Source organism: Corvus cornix, chromosome 5, assembly GCF_000738735.6.
Source record: "Corvus cornix cornix isolate S_Up_H32 chromosome 5, ASM73873v5, whole genome shotgun sequence".
NCBI classification, from domain to species: Eukaryota; Metazoa; Chordata; class Aves; order Passeriformes; family Corvidae; genus Corvus; species Corvus cornix.
In genome coordinates, this window is record NC_046335.1 from 50451513 (window position 1) to 50470329 (window position 18817).

An 18817-nucleotide genomic window follows, 5' to 3' on the forward strand; every position below is an offset into this window, starting at 1 on the left:
ACCTTCATTCCTTAAGAAAAATTTAAATTTAATTTACAGGGCAGTATGGATAGACTGGATAAAGAGCATGGATAGACACATACCATAAGCCTTATTTAACTGTGAAGTAGATTCCTTGCTCCTCAGTCATTGTTGGCCTAACGCTTTCTCTGGTTTTAAAGTTATGTTGTTTTCCATTAGCTGAGGCTTTATCCAGTAATAATTTGTCCTTGCCTGTACTTTCTTCCTGAGTGCTACATGTATTGTCCTTAGTTAAGGGGCTAAAGAGAACTGTAAAAGCTTAACACATTATTAGTTAAAAATTGTTGAAGTGGCTTGTTCCTGACAAGGGAAATCCTTGATGAAGATTATCTCAGGCATGAAGTATGAATGTTAGAAACATGGAGAGAACTGGACTTAAGGACAAAAGTGCCCATGTAAAACACTGGCATGAAGAAATTCAAATCATGATTCTCATTTTAGAAACTGGAGGATACATGTAGGGTTGTTAGTATTACAGACTAAGAAATAATGCTTTCAGCTTTTACCTGCCTGTTTTGACATTGTTTTGTTTCTTTGCAGGAGTCAGAGAGTAATAAGTTATGTTCCCTATATTCCTTCCGAAATACCTCTACCTCACCAAACAAGCCCGACGAAGGAGGTCGTGACCGCAGCGAGCTAATGACCAGTGTTAATTTTGGAACGCCGGAGCGCCGCAAAGGAAGCCTAGCAGATGTGGTGGACACACTGAAGCAGAAGAAACTAGAAGAAATGACCAGGACTGAGCAAGAAGGTATGCATTGGATAAGAGTGATACAGTTCCCCCTACCCCTCAATCCTGTAATTTTTATGGCATAAAGGATGTGTGGGGTATCAAGAGCCATAAAACTGAGTAACTGGCAAAGGCTAGGATAAAGTTTCCATGGCAATGGTAGTTTGAGATCCATTAGGGATTTTTGACAAATATGCCAGTTTTTAAAAACTTTTAAAATTGCCTTGGTTGTGAGTCAAAGCAAGAATGTTGGATTTGGTGAAAACTCAACTCTTACATCTTAGGTTATGATGAATTCTTAACTGGCTTTAGAGTTGTGAGGGATATTCTTCAATTGTATTTGTTTTTCTTTTAAAAGATAAATGTTTATTTTTAACAATAAGAATGGATAAAACATGAGCTGGTTTGTTTTGCCTTAGAAATTCTCATCTTGAATGACCCAGCATCTGTAACTAGGAGAATGGGAAACAGTTTTAAGTGTAAAAGTACATAGTTCTGACCTATTTAGATAGAATTACAGAGGAAGAAATGCCTTTTGTTTTTTTAACAGTCTCCTCAGATATTGTTACAAGTATTAAAACAGAGATAAAAATGAGGACAAATCTTTGAGTGCTGAGGCAGTTTATGTGGCTAGTCCTTACTCAGATACTTTCATCGATTTTGCTAAGATTTTGGCCATGGTAGGAAACAAAAAGTATTGGAGAGTGAGTTTGTCGGTGTATGTGTGCACACAATCAGGGCCCACCATGAAAATTTCTCCCCATGCTAAGTAGAATGAAGTCTCACTTGGTTCTGCAACAATGAGTCTGTGAGCTCATACATGAGTTTGAATCAGGGAAGTTGTGAGAGCAGGAGGCTCTGAAATAGAAAAACAGGTGTGGAGGCATCTGTGTAGATTCTCTTAGATATTTTACCAGTTCTGTTTTGTGGCATTAAAAATAACCCAGGAAGAATATTTATAATGTAGCAGACCCACAAGGCAGTAGAACTTTGTGATTCATTTTTTTCTTTGAAATATGAATGAGTTCAGAATTATTTTGACTCCTCAATTTCATGGTATGGTCACAGTGCACTTCAAACAGTGCACTTTAAGTTCCTTTGGCTCCATGTAGCAATGCAGATTCCAATTAAAATTGAAGCTGATACAATAATATGTTTAAATATGGGATAAAATCATGTTGTAATGGAAGTAGGCTTCCAAATTTCTTGGCATAATTGTTAAATGCCAGTATGTTCTATAGGTGTCCTTTCTGAAGCTGGTGAAACATCTCTAAAGAGAGAATGTCCCAGATTCTTTACTACCATCTGTCTGTTTTCAGCTGTAAAGATCACTCTTTTAAAAATTGCTTTCTTAGATTTGGTGGTTAGGCTAGGAAAACTATTTTAAATATTACTTTGGCAAAGTTGTTTTCTGCAGTCAGTAGCAGTCGTTCGACACCCCATACTAATCAAAGGTCTTGGCTCGTACTTTGCTGCGGGAGTGCACAAGTTGCTGTTGATTATATTGACACCACAGCAAAGGCTTTTCCATGAGTGTCCTGGATGGTGAGCTAATAAAAATGTGCATCAAAAAGTTTAAATATTGTATCTATCTGTAGGGATTCAAGCATTTCATAGCTTATTTTTGTATGGATTCTCAAGAATTTTCTGCACTTCCCCTGTGTTAGTATACACTGGTTGTTTTAAGAGTGCAGAGCAGAGAGATCCCTCTCTCTGAGTCAGAGACTTCCACACCATGTGTTCTCACCAGCTGTGAAATAAAGGTCATTTTTGATCTATAAAATAATCTTGCCTTTTATGGACCACATTATACTGGAAAGCTATTCTAAAGTCTGCGTGTAAGTTCAAAGGTATTTGTCTGTATCTTCGTGTTTAGGTTAGGTTTAGATTAGATACTAGGAGACAATTCTTTGCTGTGAGGGTGGTGAGGCTCTGGCACAGGTTGCCCAGAGAAGTTGTGGACACGCCTCCCTGGAAGTGTTTAAGGTCAGGTTGGATGGAGATCTGAGCAACGTGGTCTGAAGAAAAGTGTCTCTTCCTACAGCAGTGGGATGGGAATTAGATGATCTTTAAGGTCTCTTCCAACCCAGGCCATTCTGTGATGATTTTAACAGTTCTGTGTTCTTTTCAATTAATCCAGCAGGTTCTGTAGGAAAAAAAACTACTTAAGTTTAACAGAAAATAATTAATGGATATCTGGCTGATACAATATAAACTAACATAGAAAAATTATTAATAGAAGGATTGGAAATGCTTCAGGATGTTACATTTAGGAATGTCAATCTTTCTAAACTTCTGTGTAGACCAGGAATATCAAAATTCTTAGAAGAGATTAGAATACTTATTTTAGTATTCAGAGGTTTCTCTGAATTAAAAAAAAAAAGTAAACTCTCCATGCTTGTTTGATTAAAATAAAATGTTTTAAAAATAATTACTATTTTAAGACTGTTTTAACAGTGTGCAGTCAGTTGGAGAAATGAGGTCGGAGATTACGAAATTGTATTGCCCTCTTAAAATGTCTTTTAAACAACCTAATTAAAAGCCTGATCACACATATACTATACATGATGCTCTTTAATATAAATCCTTTAACATATATTTCTCTGCACTTCTTTTCTTAAAATGGTATGCAACCAATACAATTGAGGAGCTCATTGTGTACTAAGTCCTGCCCTGCCACAAAATTGCTTACCCAAATTGAAAAATACCTGCTGTGTTTTTAAGAAATAGAGAGAATAATATAATTGGTTTAATGAATGACGTGGGGAAAAGACCTGTGTTTCTACTGTATACTGTGGTGTGGGGCTTTAAGTCTTGAATGCCTCCTTTAAAAGAATGTAATAGTTCATGTTAGCCTCTTTTATAGGGATGACCTCCATGACCATTGATGTAGCTGTGGGATTTGGGCTAACACACTGTCATATGTCAAGTTAATTGTAGAGTTAAAAGTGGAGTAAAGAGCTCAAGAATTCCAGTCATCAGATCTAACCCCCACACCAGCACAGTGAAAAGTCTCTCTTAATTTTGTTACATAGTAACTTTCTGGTCCATCTATAGCATCTGAATTTGAGAAATACGGGCTGTTGGGGTCAAATACTTAAATACTTTGTGCTGTATACTCAGATATCAGGTGTCATGCTTGTATATACTACTTGTGGTCTCTGTTGTACCTCATGGCATTGGAAAAGAAATATATACTGGAAGACTTTATCGTGTCTAAATAGATATATTTAATCAGAGTCCTTTGGCTCCTGAAAATAAGTTGTCTAATGAGAATTTCATCTGAGCAGCTGTGGCTGAGGAGGTCAACAGGCATTGCCTAAGAGAATATGGCCCAGCTGGTTAAATCTGGTTGTTGTAGTGATTTAAATGGTCAAGTGCTGCTTGTAATCCAGGACCGTCTGTTTGTAAAGGGAAGAGTGAGTGCTTCAGCATAATGTACAGCTGTTTTAATCTCTCTTTAATAATAGTGCTTCAGCCAGTGTCATGTCTTGTGTATGATGTGGGAACACGGCTGTCTCACACAGGAATATACCTTAGGTATATTTTTAGCTTTATTTGTAGTCTGAACAAAGATTACCAACATTACAGGATAAACAACATTTTTTTTATTGACTTCGTGGTCCAGTATTTGCATTTTTTGTACATTACAGCACTCCTGTGTCTTAATTTGTAATGATTTGGAAATGAGAAAACTGATGAGAAAATTGTAATTGAAAAAGAAAAGAATGCTACAAATATTTAGAGTTAATTTGAGTATGTAAAGACTTTGCTGACATGTGTTCTCATAAGACAGAGGAGGTCAGAAATGAACAGGTGTCTAATTTAATCAACAACATTATACTCTAGGGCCTCTTGGATGACTTCAGTATATTCATCTTAGTTATTCTATGAGCCAAAGGATTGTTTTACTGGCTTTTTTCTTTGGAAGTATCCTCCAGAAAATCAAGTATTAAAGCTCTTCAAAGCTCAAAACGAAGAGTTTATATTAGACAGTATGGTCCAACTGCTTCTTTCCTTTTCTATCCCCTTTAAGTAAAAGACTTTTCTTTCTGAATATTGCTTATGTTACTTTTGCGAGACAGATTTACAGCCTGGGCTGCCTGAATTCTATGCTGAGAATTGGCTTCCAGACAACTATCCTACTGTACTTCATCATAAGCCTCTAGGAGCAATAATTAGTAGTACACATCTTGTCTGTAGCGAGGAGAGCAGATTTCCCCCTTTCAGATCTGGAATGCTAGGTTGGCAGGTCAGCTGGCACTTCTGAGCTGGAAACTGGGCATGTCATTTCTGCTGAGTGCTAAGCCCTCATTACTCAGGGCCTGGATTCCTAATTCACTTTTGACCTTGATTCTGAGCAATGTATACAGTATCATTTTTCAACCAAGCTTGGTTCACAATTCTAGCACAAGCTTTTTATAAAGTGCTTCCCATTCTTGTTTCCTCCTTGGAGACCATAGTTGAACATTCAGAGATCAAAGATTTCTGTGTATGCATGGTGGATTATAATGAACATCTATATAAAGGGTAGTATATTCACAAATTTCCATCTATTCTCTGTCATGTGCACCTGTTTGTACTCCCTCTCTATGGGTGGATATGTGGGTGGATATCTAAATTAAAAATTAAGGGTTCACATGTATTATTAATTCTATATGCAGTAGGGAAAAATCTTACTACATTAGTCAGTAGTGGTGGTTTTTCTGATTTTGTGTTTTGTTATTTTTTTTCCAGCTTCATGTGTTAATAATAATTGAACACTTTCTGTTATTTTGACTTAAAATAGATTAACACTTCCCTAATAAAATTTTCTATCATTCCAGTAAGGACAGTCTACTGAAATATTTCACACACAAATCTACAAATTTCCTGCTAATTTCATTGGGAAGTAAAAAAAACTTAAACTTTCACATACTGTGTTTTAGAAGTCCACATTGGCAAAACCATTTTGGTTGCAATTTTTTCTTTTTTAGGTTTTGTTTGGTTTTTTTTTGTTATGGTTGTTTTGGGTTCTTTTTTTGAGAGTCTGTGTGTATTATATTGTATTAAATGAATGGAGAGCTTCCATTTTGTATTCTTTGTTTTAAGCCTGCCACAGCTGAGAACGGAGAGATTTCAGATGTGTATACTTGTTTTTTAGTATAGTTTTAAGCATAACCTTTGAGGCCATTACATGTCAGGAGCTCTCTTTGGTGGATGAGTCCTAGAAGTGAGCTGCTGACCATTTGTGTTCAGTGAATATTTTTAAATGCTTTTCAGATTTTTTGCAGAGATTTAATTCAAGTTATCTGTCTTGTGGTGTGCTGGATACCCACATTTTCCACTGATGAAGGCATGATCCCTGGCTATCCTCATACACTCGGTATTTACAGACCCTTGTTCTTCTTTTTCTTTAATGGATCCAGATATTTTGTCCTGTTTCAAGGCTTCAAAAATGTTACTGGGTTTTGGTATTAAGATTACCCAAAGCAATCAATAAAAATGACTTATTACTGCTGTTCTATTCTTTGTGATATCTATGAAATTTTCAAATGGTCACTGGCTTTTCTTTTGGGATATGAAAAAGCCCATCTTCCTCAAAATCCTTTCATCACCTTTGAAAAACCCTACCATATCTGCTTGGTACCACCCTCATTGTGTTTCCCTTTTTTTTTCTTAGAAATCACTTTTGCTAAGAAAATTCAGAATCAGTTATACATATTGTTATTTGAATACTTATCTTTTATTTGCTTTTTGTAGGAAGCTGTATATAGTGGCATCTAAGAAAGAGAATTTCTGTTCTAAACTCTACACTTGCTTCCAAAATAAAAACACAAAATCCCAAATGTCCAGAAAATAAATAGATGACTCAGACCAAGTTAAAGGAGAGATATGAAGCACATTTTCCTAAATTGCTGCTTTCTTCAATTATTTACCTCCCTACCATGTAATTAAATGCAACTTATTAGCAACTTATTATTTCTCTCTTTTTGACTGTGGTTTTTCTTTTTTTTGTTTTGTTTTTGTTTTTTAAATTCCAATTATCTTGGTAAAATAATTTTGGTCACTCTTTTCCATTGCAATATATTCTTTTCCATTGCAATATATTTTGGAAAAAACATTCTTCTATTTATGGAAGTTTCATAGATCATAAAATTTCAAAGGATTCATTTGTTGAAGTCTACAGTGAATTCCTATGTCTTAATGTGTTAAAGTAATTTTGGACCTTTTTTTTGGAACATTACTACAAAGGAAGTGTTTTCTAGGATTATTTTCCAGGTAACTAAAAGAAGATGCAACCCATTTTCCTTCTCTCTGTTGTATTTGATTTTTCTTTTAGAAATTCATTCCATTCATATACTTTCATTTAATGAAATTTATATTTTTGCAAGAGAGACTCAGTCTGTGTAACTGTACTGTGTCTTGCCATTAATATTTTGTTTTGTGTTTTTATTTATCATTCTGAGTCAGAATTTAGGCATTTTTGATTATTCACTTTCTTATATACTTTGAATCTTTCAGAGTAGTATTTTGTGATTAAATTCTATCTCAATTTTTTTTTTTTAGAAAACTGGCACAAATCATCATCTTTCCACATCATCTTTGTATTTATCTGGCTGCCTACACCACAGTCTTACCCAGTGTTGTAGCATTTGAGAATCTAATCATTACTCACAGGTTCTGTGTGGATATAGGAATTTTTCAGCACTTTTCAGTATGTCTCATGCTACATTTGAAAGCTTCTCTTCACTTTTCTTGGTTCTGGAATTAATTCATGGCACACAAATGGAGAATAGTACAGACTTTTACATAGGTATCATGGAGAATGAGATCTACATGAATAACTTGATAGATTAGTTAGACCATCTCTTTTGCTAAGAGGTTTTCATGTCCCCTCTTAGTTCTTATTCAGGATCATCAACAAGAAACTGGTGAGTCTGATGGTAGTCACTTGAGAACCTGTCAGGAAAAAATACACTTTGGTTACTATCAGACAGTTCCCTAGGTGTAGGATCCATGGGATTTTATGGAGCTTCTATTTTTCTGAAGGTTCAGTTTCCCAGTGCAGGTTGTTCTCTTTTCAAAGCTTTGTACCTGTGCACCTCTACAAGATTGTTGCTTTTGCTGACACAAACAGAGTTGATCCTGATAGGGGAAGAGTCTGAAATTCAGGATTCAATTCTGAAGATTGGGAAATCCATTCTAGCCATGACAATTTTTTTATTTTTGAGCCAGTATTTTCTTTCATCATTTTGAGATTCTTATATTATGTTGAAGAAACTTCTTTATTCAATCTAAAATATGTGAGATGAGTAAAATCCTTTTCATTGGAACAAACGTGCCTTGAACCTGTTCTCGTTATCTCTGAACTTAAGCTGTAGACCAGGACAGATTGTAATGATAAAGGCTGAAATCTTCTCTTTGCCATCATCTGACCATTCCAGTCAGTTCCTCCCCAGAGATGTGTTTTCCAACATCTCACCTTCAGGGATAATCTCATTTTTACTTTTCTGTTCATCCCACTGTGCCCCTCAATTCTAAAGTTCTCCATTGTTAGAAACAATTTATCTCTTATTGTGTGATAAATTGTCCCAGTGCTTCCATCCTATATAATTTTCTGCACTATGTTCCTCTACACTTTTATCTCCTTTTAGGACATGGTTAAACACCTGCTATCTTTACACTATTTTTATGTTATTAGTATTGTGAAAGCATGATTAAAAAAACACATCTTAAAAGCCAGCTTTTTTCTAGGGGCAGTAAAAAAGGCAAGATCAGTACGAATAGGTACAACTGACAGTGAGCTCTGGTGTAGGGAGTATAAGTGAGTAAATAGCTGTAAAAATATGGAGAGTTGCTTCAGTTGCACAATCTTGGCAACAGAAAAATAAATTCAAACTCCAGTGGTTTCTGATGTTCTGTGACACAAACAACGTTATGATCAGATCATGCTTTGAAATGGCAATTGAAATGCCTTTTGTAGTCATCAGGTTAATGGTAGGGACTAGACTGGGATACTTCCCTTCCTAAAATTGCTAATGTAAATGTAAGGATACATGCGAAAAGTAGGGCTCAGACATGGCAGATCTCGTATGCCGCTGTATTTTCCAAGATCTGGAGGGTGAATGGCCTCAGATTTCTTTGGTGATGGACTTTAGTTTTAGTTGGTCTTACTATCTTTTCCATTCCTGCTGGTTTGCAACAGGGCCTAAAAGTGCTTTAAGTGCTTGTGACTGGGGTAATGAATGAAAATATCTTCCCAGCACTGAGAATATTGCATTAGACTGAATAGTCACCTTACTTGTAAAAGCACTATTAGAGAGGGGCAGCTGTAAGTAAGGATAACGATTTGTGTCCAGTGCTTATTTACTGAAAATTGTAAATGTATTATTTATTGAGAGCTCTCCAGACAGTCCTTGTCAGAATAAAAATGTCAACTCTAAGCAAAATGTTATAATACATAATAAAAATGCTAGGTACACACTTTGGAGATACAGCTAATTAGATCTGCTTTTCTTAAAGAAATGACAGTAAAAATGCTCAGCAGCATATACATTTTAAATGCTGATATATTCCTTATTTTTCTATACATTATTTGGTTTAGATACTTTGTCCTTATTTAAAAATAATTTTGACAACTTTATTTGGTTGCCACAGGAGAGACAGAGGCACTTGCTGCCTGGCTGCACGAGGCAGCTGCATGCTCAGGCTGTCTTGTTCATCCAGTGGAGAGAGTAGCTACTCTCACCTCTGTGTTTCAGTCTGAAACTCCAAGATGCCACTTCGTTTGTGAGGGAAACCTGCCTCCAGTGGAAGCAACAAACAATTATTAAGATTAGTCTTCAGCCATGCTAATTAACCCCAAACAAATATTCTTAACAGGGAGCCTAAATCCATTCAATGTCAGTGTTGCTTTTGCGTATTATTAAATATGAGTAGGAATTAGAGAGGAAAAAAAAAACTAGCTAATTTTTTTTCTATTTAAAATATTGCTTCATTTAAGTTTTTTTTCTTTTACAATTTTATTTTCACTGAAATTTGCAATGGGAAGAATTGGAGCTTAAAAAATTTGGAAATCTTTCTAGAGTGTAAGGGTCTAAGTGTAAAATCTTTTTGCAGTGTAAGGGAGGAAATTGGCTTTTGAATTTATTGTTTTTTACAAAGACCTGCTCAGTTCAGCATCATAAAATTTAGGATGTCATCATTAAAAGCAGCTTTCTTGTTTTGAGTGTATCAGCCAATCTGAGAAAGAGCCTTACTGTGTTTATTTTAGTGGCAGTCGATCTGTGCTCTCGTGCACTCGGTTTGCTGTTGGTTCCATGGGATCATGGAGTGGCTGATGAGGGTAGGTTTCTCCATACAGGGCAGGATCACCTACAACAGATTGTTCAGAACCATGTCCTGTCAATTTCTGAGTATCTCCAAGGCTGTAAAATCCTCAGCCTGTTCAGTGTTTGGTCATCTTTACAATAAGCAAGGATTTTCTTACGTTTCAAGGGACTTTTCTGTTTTCCCTTTTGTTCCCTTTGCCTCTGGGCCTGTCACTGGGCACCACTGAGAAGAGCATGAATCTGTCTTGTTTACTCCTGCCATAAGATATTTATGTATTATCCCCTGGAAGCTGCTCTTTTCCAGCCTAAACACTCACAGTGCTCTCAGCCCCTCTTCATGTGCAAGATGCTCCAGTCACTTGGTTGCCGTGTGACCCATTCCTGGACTTCCTCCAGTCCCACGTCTTTCTTGTACTGGGGAGCCCAGAACTGGGCACAGAACCCTAAGTGTCGTCTCAAACATGTTTTATTTTAAGGCCAGTAGCTCTGCACTGTAGGACTGAGCTGGTACCTTTAAAGCCAAGAGGGAATTAATTTTGATAAAGTCTGATACTTCCTGAACTTCTGCTCAGGCCCTGGCTGAGCCCTGTTCATCGCCATAATTTGAATTTTAGCCCTGTGCCTGTGCTCTCACTTCCTTGTGCATAGCTGATGAGCACAAAGCAAAAACCAAGAATAAAAGCACAATTCAGTGTTCTGGACTACATATTTCTGTGCTTCACAAGTGTATTTTGGACTGTGAGGAATCCTTCTAATTCGTATTTCTAGCCAGGCTTCTTCCTTATTTGCTCATTGGCACACTGATCTCCAAAACGAAGCAGTTGTTAATGTGTCAAAATCCACCCTCTTCTGTCCTGCTTTAATAACATAAAGAAGTGCTGGTGTTTTTGTAAAGTTCAGATTGTGATATTCCTCAAAAAAAAGCCAATAGTCCTTGTTAAATATAGTCTTGAGGGCAAGTACTGTGTAAACATCTGCAGAGAGCTCCTGTTAGCATTGCTCTGTCCTGACTAGCAGCGCTCACTCTGTTGCAGTCTTGGGTTGGTCTTTAACATGGGCTGCCAATCAGTAAAGCTGTGCCAAAATGTCTTGTTCTACAGCCTAGCATTTTGGAATGTATCTAATAGCTGTTTTCTTTTATTAATCATAATATATTTTTAGTTTTACTTACATAGGTGCCCAGAGTTCCTGGGCACAGTGCCCTATGTATGAATGGCTGTTTATTTTCATCTTCCTTTTTGTTAACTGCTTTACTTAATGCTTTACATAACCATTTGCCATATTTTGACATGAAGCTGTAATGCAGTGCTGCCTGCTCACATTTCTTAAAGAACTTGATGTGACATCACCCTCTATGGTAAATCATGATCTTCACTGAACCTAAAAAACCCCATCTTGAATACTCTTCTGTCTTTTATTTGTTTGAAAATGTTGAAGCAAGCAGGCTCTTTCACCCATCTGGAAGAAGTCTGAACACTACAGCTTAGAGAGCCTGCAGTGGCACCAAAAACATTACGGGCTCTGTACTGAATTTCTTAGTGTAACACCACCTTAAGAATGAATTCTGCTTGCATTTATAGCTATGCTGTGTGTGTGTTACAGGATATGCATGAGGACAGGATTCGCCTCTTTCTACTCTATCTTAAAATTTACCTGCATATTCAATATTTAAAACAGCTCTGCTTCTCAGGGCAGGTCTTAGCAGTCCTTATCGTATCTTAAATATGTAACAAGCAGATTACTTTTAAATATTTACAGTGAAACAAAAACTAACACATCGGGCAGAGGTTTGTTAAAATGTCAGAAGAACTTGCCGTAGTGAAAAATAAATATTGAACCAAGTTTATTCCTGAGGTGACTCTATTAATTTCAATAGAATTACTGCAGGAGTAGTTCTGGAAAAAATCTGTCAAGATTTTGTATCATAATTTAAATATTTTTTACAGAATTTTGAATAGCCCAGAAATAATTTTGTATGTTTGGCATATGCACATGCATCACTAAGTAAGATAAGCTTCTTTTGCCTCAGCCTCTGTTCCCTCTGTAGTCTGTTTGTGTTTTTAGCTGTTTAAATGGGCTTGTTGCAGCTTTGTTAATAGGTTTTGTTACATCTGCAGCTATACTTGTAATTAAAAATTTAGTTGGAGCATTGGTTCCACTAGGTTTCAGCGTATCTGGTGTTTCTGTGATATAATAACTAGACAAAGAATCATGCCTGTTGCCCTTTTGTGTCTGTGTATCAGGTAACACAACAGACAGTGGCCAGACATATGACCTCAAAAATCAAACCAATTTGTTAATGAACTAACAAGGCAATGTAATAAGCATCTCTATTCAGTCATTTTCCCCAGCTTTCGGTTGTTCCTTAGAGCAAGGGTAGCCAGTGCTGTATCAACAAATTATTTGATGACAATAATTTGGCTGATGAGAATACAAGGAAAAAAGCCACAATCTAATTAGAAAACACTGTATATTAGGTGGCAAAATGTGGCTAATGTTATATATCTAATTGTAAAACTGCAATTTGCAACTTTCACTAGTGAACGATTTTTACACCCCCCTTCCGCCTCTCCGCACAGAAAATCATTAAAAAAAAGGCCAAAAACAGACTACAGGATTTGAAACACAGTGGCCCTGAAGTGATGGGAAAATGGCCAAGGTGTCACAGCTAATTTCTGACCCTGCTTTATGAGTTCTGCTGTTCCTTATTCCCCTTGTCAGTCTGTGAATCCCTGAGGCTGTACACACTGGCCTAACATCACTCAACTCCAGTTTTATATCCTCTTTTAATAATGTTGAGTCTATTCTGTCCAACTTTGATTCAGACAACCTGCTTGTCTTGAAAAAGTGATATATTTAATCAGTGGCTCTGACTCCAGCATAGCTCCCACTGCGTGAGACTAGAGCCAAAGAGTAGTGCAGTGGCCTGTCACTTCTGTTTGAATAGGTAATGTGGAGCCGCTCAGCCGAAGAGACAGGAGCTGGAACTGCTTGTTAGGACACATGATCAAAAGCCACTCTCTGCTTTCTGCCAATCAAGCCTCATGTCGCCTTGTGGGGCAGACATTAAATAGATTTTTCTGCCGTACACTGTGGGCACTTTGCCAGTCTGACATGTGAACTGTTACAAAAGATACCAGAGTTTCCACTTCTTGCTGACTGCTTTTAAATATTACCAAGCCCTTGCTGTCCAAAGTAGAATATTTTAAATAATGGATTATGATAAATTTCCACTACAGTTAGGCAGCCTCATTCCTGCTCCCAACTCTTCAAAGATATTTTGAAAAGCAAAACTGTGACTTGGTTTCTGAAAACAAACAAGCAAACAAAAAAACTGTTGAACAACCCTATGGCACATAGATTTGAAAATGATTATTGTCTGAGCATTATGGTGAGTTGTTGGTTTCACTTGTATGATTTTGAATATTGTTTCTGTTTTTGGTCTTTTTACATTATTTAATTAGATTTTCCTAGTTGAGATCATAGCACTATTTTATTACTATGTTTATGGGGAGGGATATTAAAATTGGCTTTTTTTTTTGTAAATGAGGTTGAATTTATTTATTGTGTTTATTGGCTGCTGTTGCAAATATAAATGTCTTAAAATGGCTCTGTAGTTGGTTTTAGTTACACTTTCCCTTGGTTTTTTCCTCTTTGTCTATTACCCTCCATAACCACCTCAGCTCTTGTGCCCATGGCAACAACGCTCAGTGGTTGAGGCTAACAAAGATGACATTTAAGCTTTGCCTAAGTAATGAATATTCTTTTGTAACTTCCAGGGCCACTGAATTTATGTCATTTTTTGGAGGTCCCCAGTACCTAGAGAACTACTTCTATTTATGTACTTGTGGTCATGATACACAGATATTTACTCCCTTGTATTTGCCCTTCCTGATATATCTTTTCCTTTTCTTTTTTTTTCTTTTTTGAGTAAAACTTTTTTTCTTAACCAAAACATACCATGGCAATCTAGTGGAATTCATTTAAACAGTGAGCTACACATAAACAGCTGCTCCTTCAATAAGCCATTCTTTATAATACCCTTATTACCTTCTAGTGTCTCAAATTCTGATTAGTCAACAGTGCTGATTACTGTATGGCATTCCACTGCCCATCTTCCTTCTGCTCAGCTGCTCATGTCTTAGCTGTTCTGTGATTACAACACAACTTGTGCATTGTTTCTCCAAGTTGTTCTTCATATTGTATATCTTTTATAAAAACTCTAAACCCTCTTGAGGAGATGGAAAAAAAATATTTTGAGTCACCATGAATTCCCTGGAACTCTGTGAATCGTTTTTGTACCACTGTGATCCTCACAGTCTGTGTGCTCTGCAACTTTCTAGTGGGATGAATAAGTTCTTTAGATTTACAAGGGTAATTGATAAATAATGTCCAGTTAAAAGAACTTTGGAGAAATGATGGTTACTTATTGCAGTATTTGTAATAGAGCAGGAGAAACCAAGGACTGTGGGCTTTTTTAAAAAAATCCACCAAACCCAAAAACCACACAGTGCTTTGGCCTGGTTATGCTTTCACAAAAACCAGTGGGTTCAAAAGTCTTTAAGAGCAGAGCTTTGTCATGAGAATGCAGTTTGGAAAACATCCCCCCAGTAATACATGCTGAGTTTCAGAAAGGTGTGTGGCGGCAGAAGGAATGCACAGAGTGAAAATGGGAGGGGAAGGAATTGTATCCCTGGTGCTCTGGATCTCCAATTTCTGGTCAAAGCAGCAGATGCAGGGGTTTGTTAAGGACATAAAACTTTGCCAGCTGGTTTGTAGGTAAATAGCACGGTAGTGAGAAGAACACCCTTTCTGTGGCTCCATAAACCCCCGCAGCTTCTTTTGGTGCAGCCCCTTAGAATCAAGTCCTGGTGAGTCTGAAACGCTGACACACTCAAAACGCAACCCCATTAAAGGCCTTAAATCTGTCATTGTGCTCTGGAGCCTGTTCTGAAAATAGCAAAGCTCTTTTTGTAAATTAAAATCGGTGTGAATGGGAACAGATGTTGACATGCTTTACTTTATCTGCAGGGATCCCCGTCAGGGGGGAGAGGGTCACTGAGGTTAGATGGCAGGAATTACTGCAAATGTGCAAAGGACAGGAGAGCCTGATGCAGACATTGTCTCTTATTTTACTAGAGCAGGAATAGCATCCAGTGGGTGCTTGCTGAGAAGTCTGTATGCAAGGAAAGATGGTTGTGTAACAACCTTCTTTAATTCCTTGGAGAATGCTGTCCCCTTGTATGTCTGTTTACAAGATAAAGGGGAGGGATGCTTGGCTTGTTTTACAGAGTTGGTGAGTTCAGTCAAATCTGGATTCCAAGGGACTCTGGGTGATCCCAAAATTCCCAATTCCCATTTACTTCCATGTTACTTGAGCTCACTCAGGACCTTGTGGAAGATGCTTGGCATACCCTAGGCTCAAACTACAAAAAATTTGCATTCAGTCTGACATTGGGTAGCTCGTTTGGTATTTCAGCATTACTTTTTAAGGTTTTGGGTGAACTCTCATGTCACATTAGAGTCATCATCAACTTTTAATAGTTTTTGAAATAAAAAAGCAGTTCTGTTCTGAAATGTGCAATTTATTAAATAGCTTTGCTAGTCAATCTCAATAAATTCTTGCTGAAGATTTTTCCTGATTTAAAAAAAGATAGCAAAGGATGAATTTATTTATAAGAACTGTAATAGTTTCCCTCAATTCCTTTTATATTTTAGATTACCTTATAATTTTCTAAATCTACATGAACAATAATGATCAATTTTGTCAGTATTATTCACACCTTTTATTAATTTAGCATAGATGAATAAATGTGAATGTTGTGAAGAGTTGATTGGGAATAGATTTTAAATCTGACAGTTAGATTACAGGGTACCTAAGAAAAAATGGCTCTTTCACTAGGTACCTAGTAATTTAATTCTTGTTTGAAATTATTATAATTTATTACAGTGTGTGGGTCCTAATGAATGTCTACTATTAAATGAAAAGGAGAAATTGAAATTATGAAATTCTTTTAACTTGTATCTTAAAAATCCTCTTAAACAATTCAGTAGATATTAATAAGCAATGTGCTTTTCTTTCTCTTTTATATGAATGTAAACAAAAACATTTTCCCCACTACATAATGATATCAGATCAGTGCTGCTGGAGATTCTTACTTGGAATCAAGACTACCTTAAAATAGAGTGGAATAATTTTATGTGATGAAAAATATCCAAGATTTGCTATCTTAATTAGATATATAGACCTTCACATAAGAGTCCTTCTTCAAGGAGAGCTCAGAATCATTCCTAGAAGTTTTGCTGCTGTTAAAAATGCAGGCGTGTGTGTCTGAGAAATTAAAATTTCTCAGCTTTTTTCCTAGTGAAGGAGTCAGTCATCAGGACATTAGAATATACCACACATTATACTTTCACTCTCATTATATAAAATTATTTTTCCACTTGGCTTATTGGTGTTCGTTTGAGAAGTGGTGAGGAAAAATTGGTAAAAATGGGCAGGTATTTCCAAATAAATGGAAAATGGGTAGGCAATGACAAATGTAATGAATAGGTTATAGTGATGTTTGAAATAAATGATGGAACACAAATTGTGAATTATCTTTGTTAAGAGGATGAAAACACGTTAGAAATTTCTTAAATACAAGCTATATCCATTCATACCACTGCAGTTCACTTAAAATTAGGCCACCAATGGACTTAGAATGAAATATGTTTAAAGAATAGAAGGCCTCTAGTCTTTTTCTGTAACATATCATGGTATCTAATATTATGTGACTATCATAGCAGCACCTGATAAATAAAAAAACGTTAGAGGTTTTAGTGGAAATTTAATTTGTAATTCCACTGTTCACAAGTAACAATTGTGGCCTTTGACACTCACAGGTTTTAAACTGGCTCAAGTTTCTCACCTGTACTGGAGGTTCTTTTGTAGCTCTTCTGTATCTCTTACAGTAAAGGATTTCCATTATTATTAAAATATGAACAAACATCCTTCTACAAGTCAGAAAAATGTAATTCTAACCGAAACAAGTCAATGGGTTTGCTTGCCATTTCTTGATTCTTTTCTTCAAGAAGAAAGCTGTACAATTATCCTCCTAAGTGAAGTCAACTTAGTATGAGTAATAAAATATTGCCTCTGGTTACCTGTTGCTGTCTTGCAGCTGACAGATGGAACACCAGTTGGATATTCCATTTTAAGGTACCAAGGTAGCATTGCATGCTTGCATCCTTTGAGATGCATGTGTCTTTTCCTCTGGGAAGAGAGTGTGGGATATTATTCCACTGCATGTTTCCTGATATGCTGCCAGAAAGAAAGGAAAAAGAACAGAAAAAGAGAAAAGGAAAGATAACAGTAATAAAAGGAAAATAAAAAAGTGAAAAGGTGACAAGACTGTTTTGGGGTGTGGTTGTGATTTTTCACTTCAATAATTTTTGCATTTTCGTCAGGGAAATATTTTAAGTTCGCGTGAACAGAGCTGAAGCCAGTATTTTAGAAAGTGACCTGGATTTGGGACTGTATTTTTTTCCCTTATATTCCCTAAGCAAAGTAAAAGGCACCCAAAATCACCATTTTTGAAAATGACATTAGGCACAGGACAAAATGGGTTATGTTAACCCTTTGTTCTCTCTCTCTCTCCAGAGTTGTGGTGTAGTTTGGTTTCGCATGAACTTTGCCATTTAGCTGATAGGATTTGCTTGAAGCTACTAGTAGAAAAATGGAAATGGAACAGAATTTGTTCTTTTCAAACTTCTAAAAATACTCAGACCTTTCTCATGAGTTAGGAATTTTTATATGTTTACTGTTCTTCACTATAACCAATTCCAACAACTGCCCTGTTACAGAAAAAAATAGGAGTATGCTAAGACGTGAGCTGAAAAACCCTTAAGAACTAACATTTCAAAATATAAACATGAATTAATGCTAGTGTCAAATTTTCCCCCATTTTCCAAATTTCTTTGGCATATTCTAGCTATGCATGCTGTTTATTAAAATTAGTTTTCAGTAAAATATGAAAGTCCTATGAAATCAAATTATTTTATTAAACTTGCAGTTTTGGTATTATTTGAACCTTGAATGTGGAAATCTGAATGAGATGAGATTAAAAGGTTTAAATAGCTTTAAAATTATATTTACATTAGTGCAATCTGTCCTTTTTAATACTAATCTGCTTTTTTAGTTGAGATTGTATTATAAAAAACCCACCCAGAGAGCATTAAAATAATCCAAAATATTTACATTATGAAGCTTGTTTCTTCGTTTCTTAAGCAGCCAGAGTTCTCAAGGAAAAGTTCAGTTCAGATATTAGCTATACTTCTTAGAAATGACCTTGTGGGGTAGAGAAGCATGGCACAGTGGCACTTTCCAGCTGTACACATGGTATCCGTCGGGGTACAATCATGCTCAGTCCCAGCACCGCAGGCTTGGACATATGTTGAGTTTTATTTCTTTCTTCTGACATTAATCCTATTCACCAGCTGTTCTGCCAGCTGCCATTCTTCAGCTTGGAGATTACATTTTGGGGGATACCAACAATCGCCTAGTTGACCGGTGTTCTCCCCACTTACTTTAAAAATGATTTGAGTTTTGGGTTAGCATGGCTCAGTCTTTTTTACTGCCTATGTCCTTAATTGTCTTTGAATTCTAGACTTGATTTATGATCACTTTGAATACACTGCAGAAAAAAACCTCAAAAGAGCTCTGATTTCTACCATACTGGTAAATCTGTGCTCACAGAAGGGAAAAAAAAAA

General features: G+C 36.4%; 1 protein-coding gene across 7 annotated transcripts in view; it reads left to right on the top strand.

The window, feature by feature from the left end:
- Positions 1 to 18817, top strand: part of SOX6 (SRY-box transcription factor 6) — a 263665-nt gene that overhangs the window by 45657 nt on the left and 199191 nt on the right. For all 7 annotated transcript variants that reach the window (XM_010390825.4, XM_019285347.3, XM_019285358.3 and 4 more), the window contains exon 3: positions 562 to 772. In XM_010390825.4, coding sequence (XP_010389127.1) covers positions 562 to 772 — 211 coding nt within the window. The remainder of the gene's footprint in view (positions 1 to 561; positions 773 to 18817) is intronic.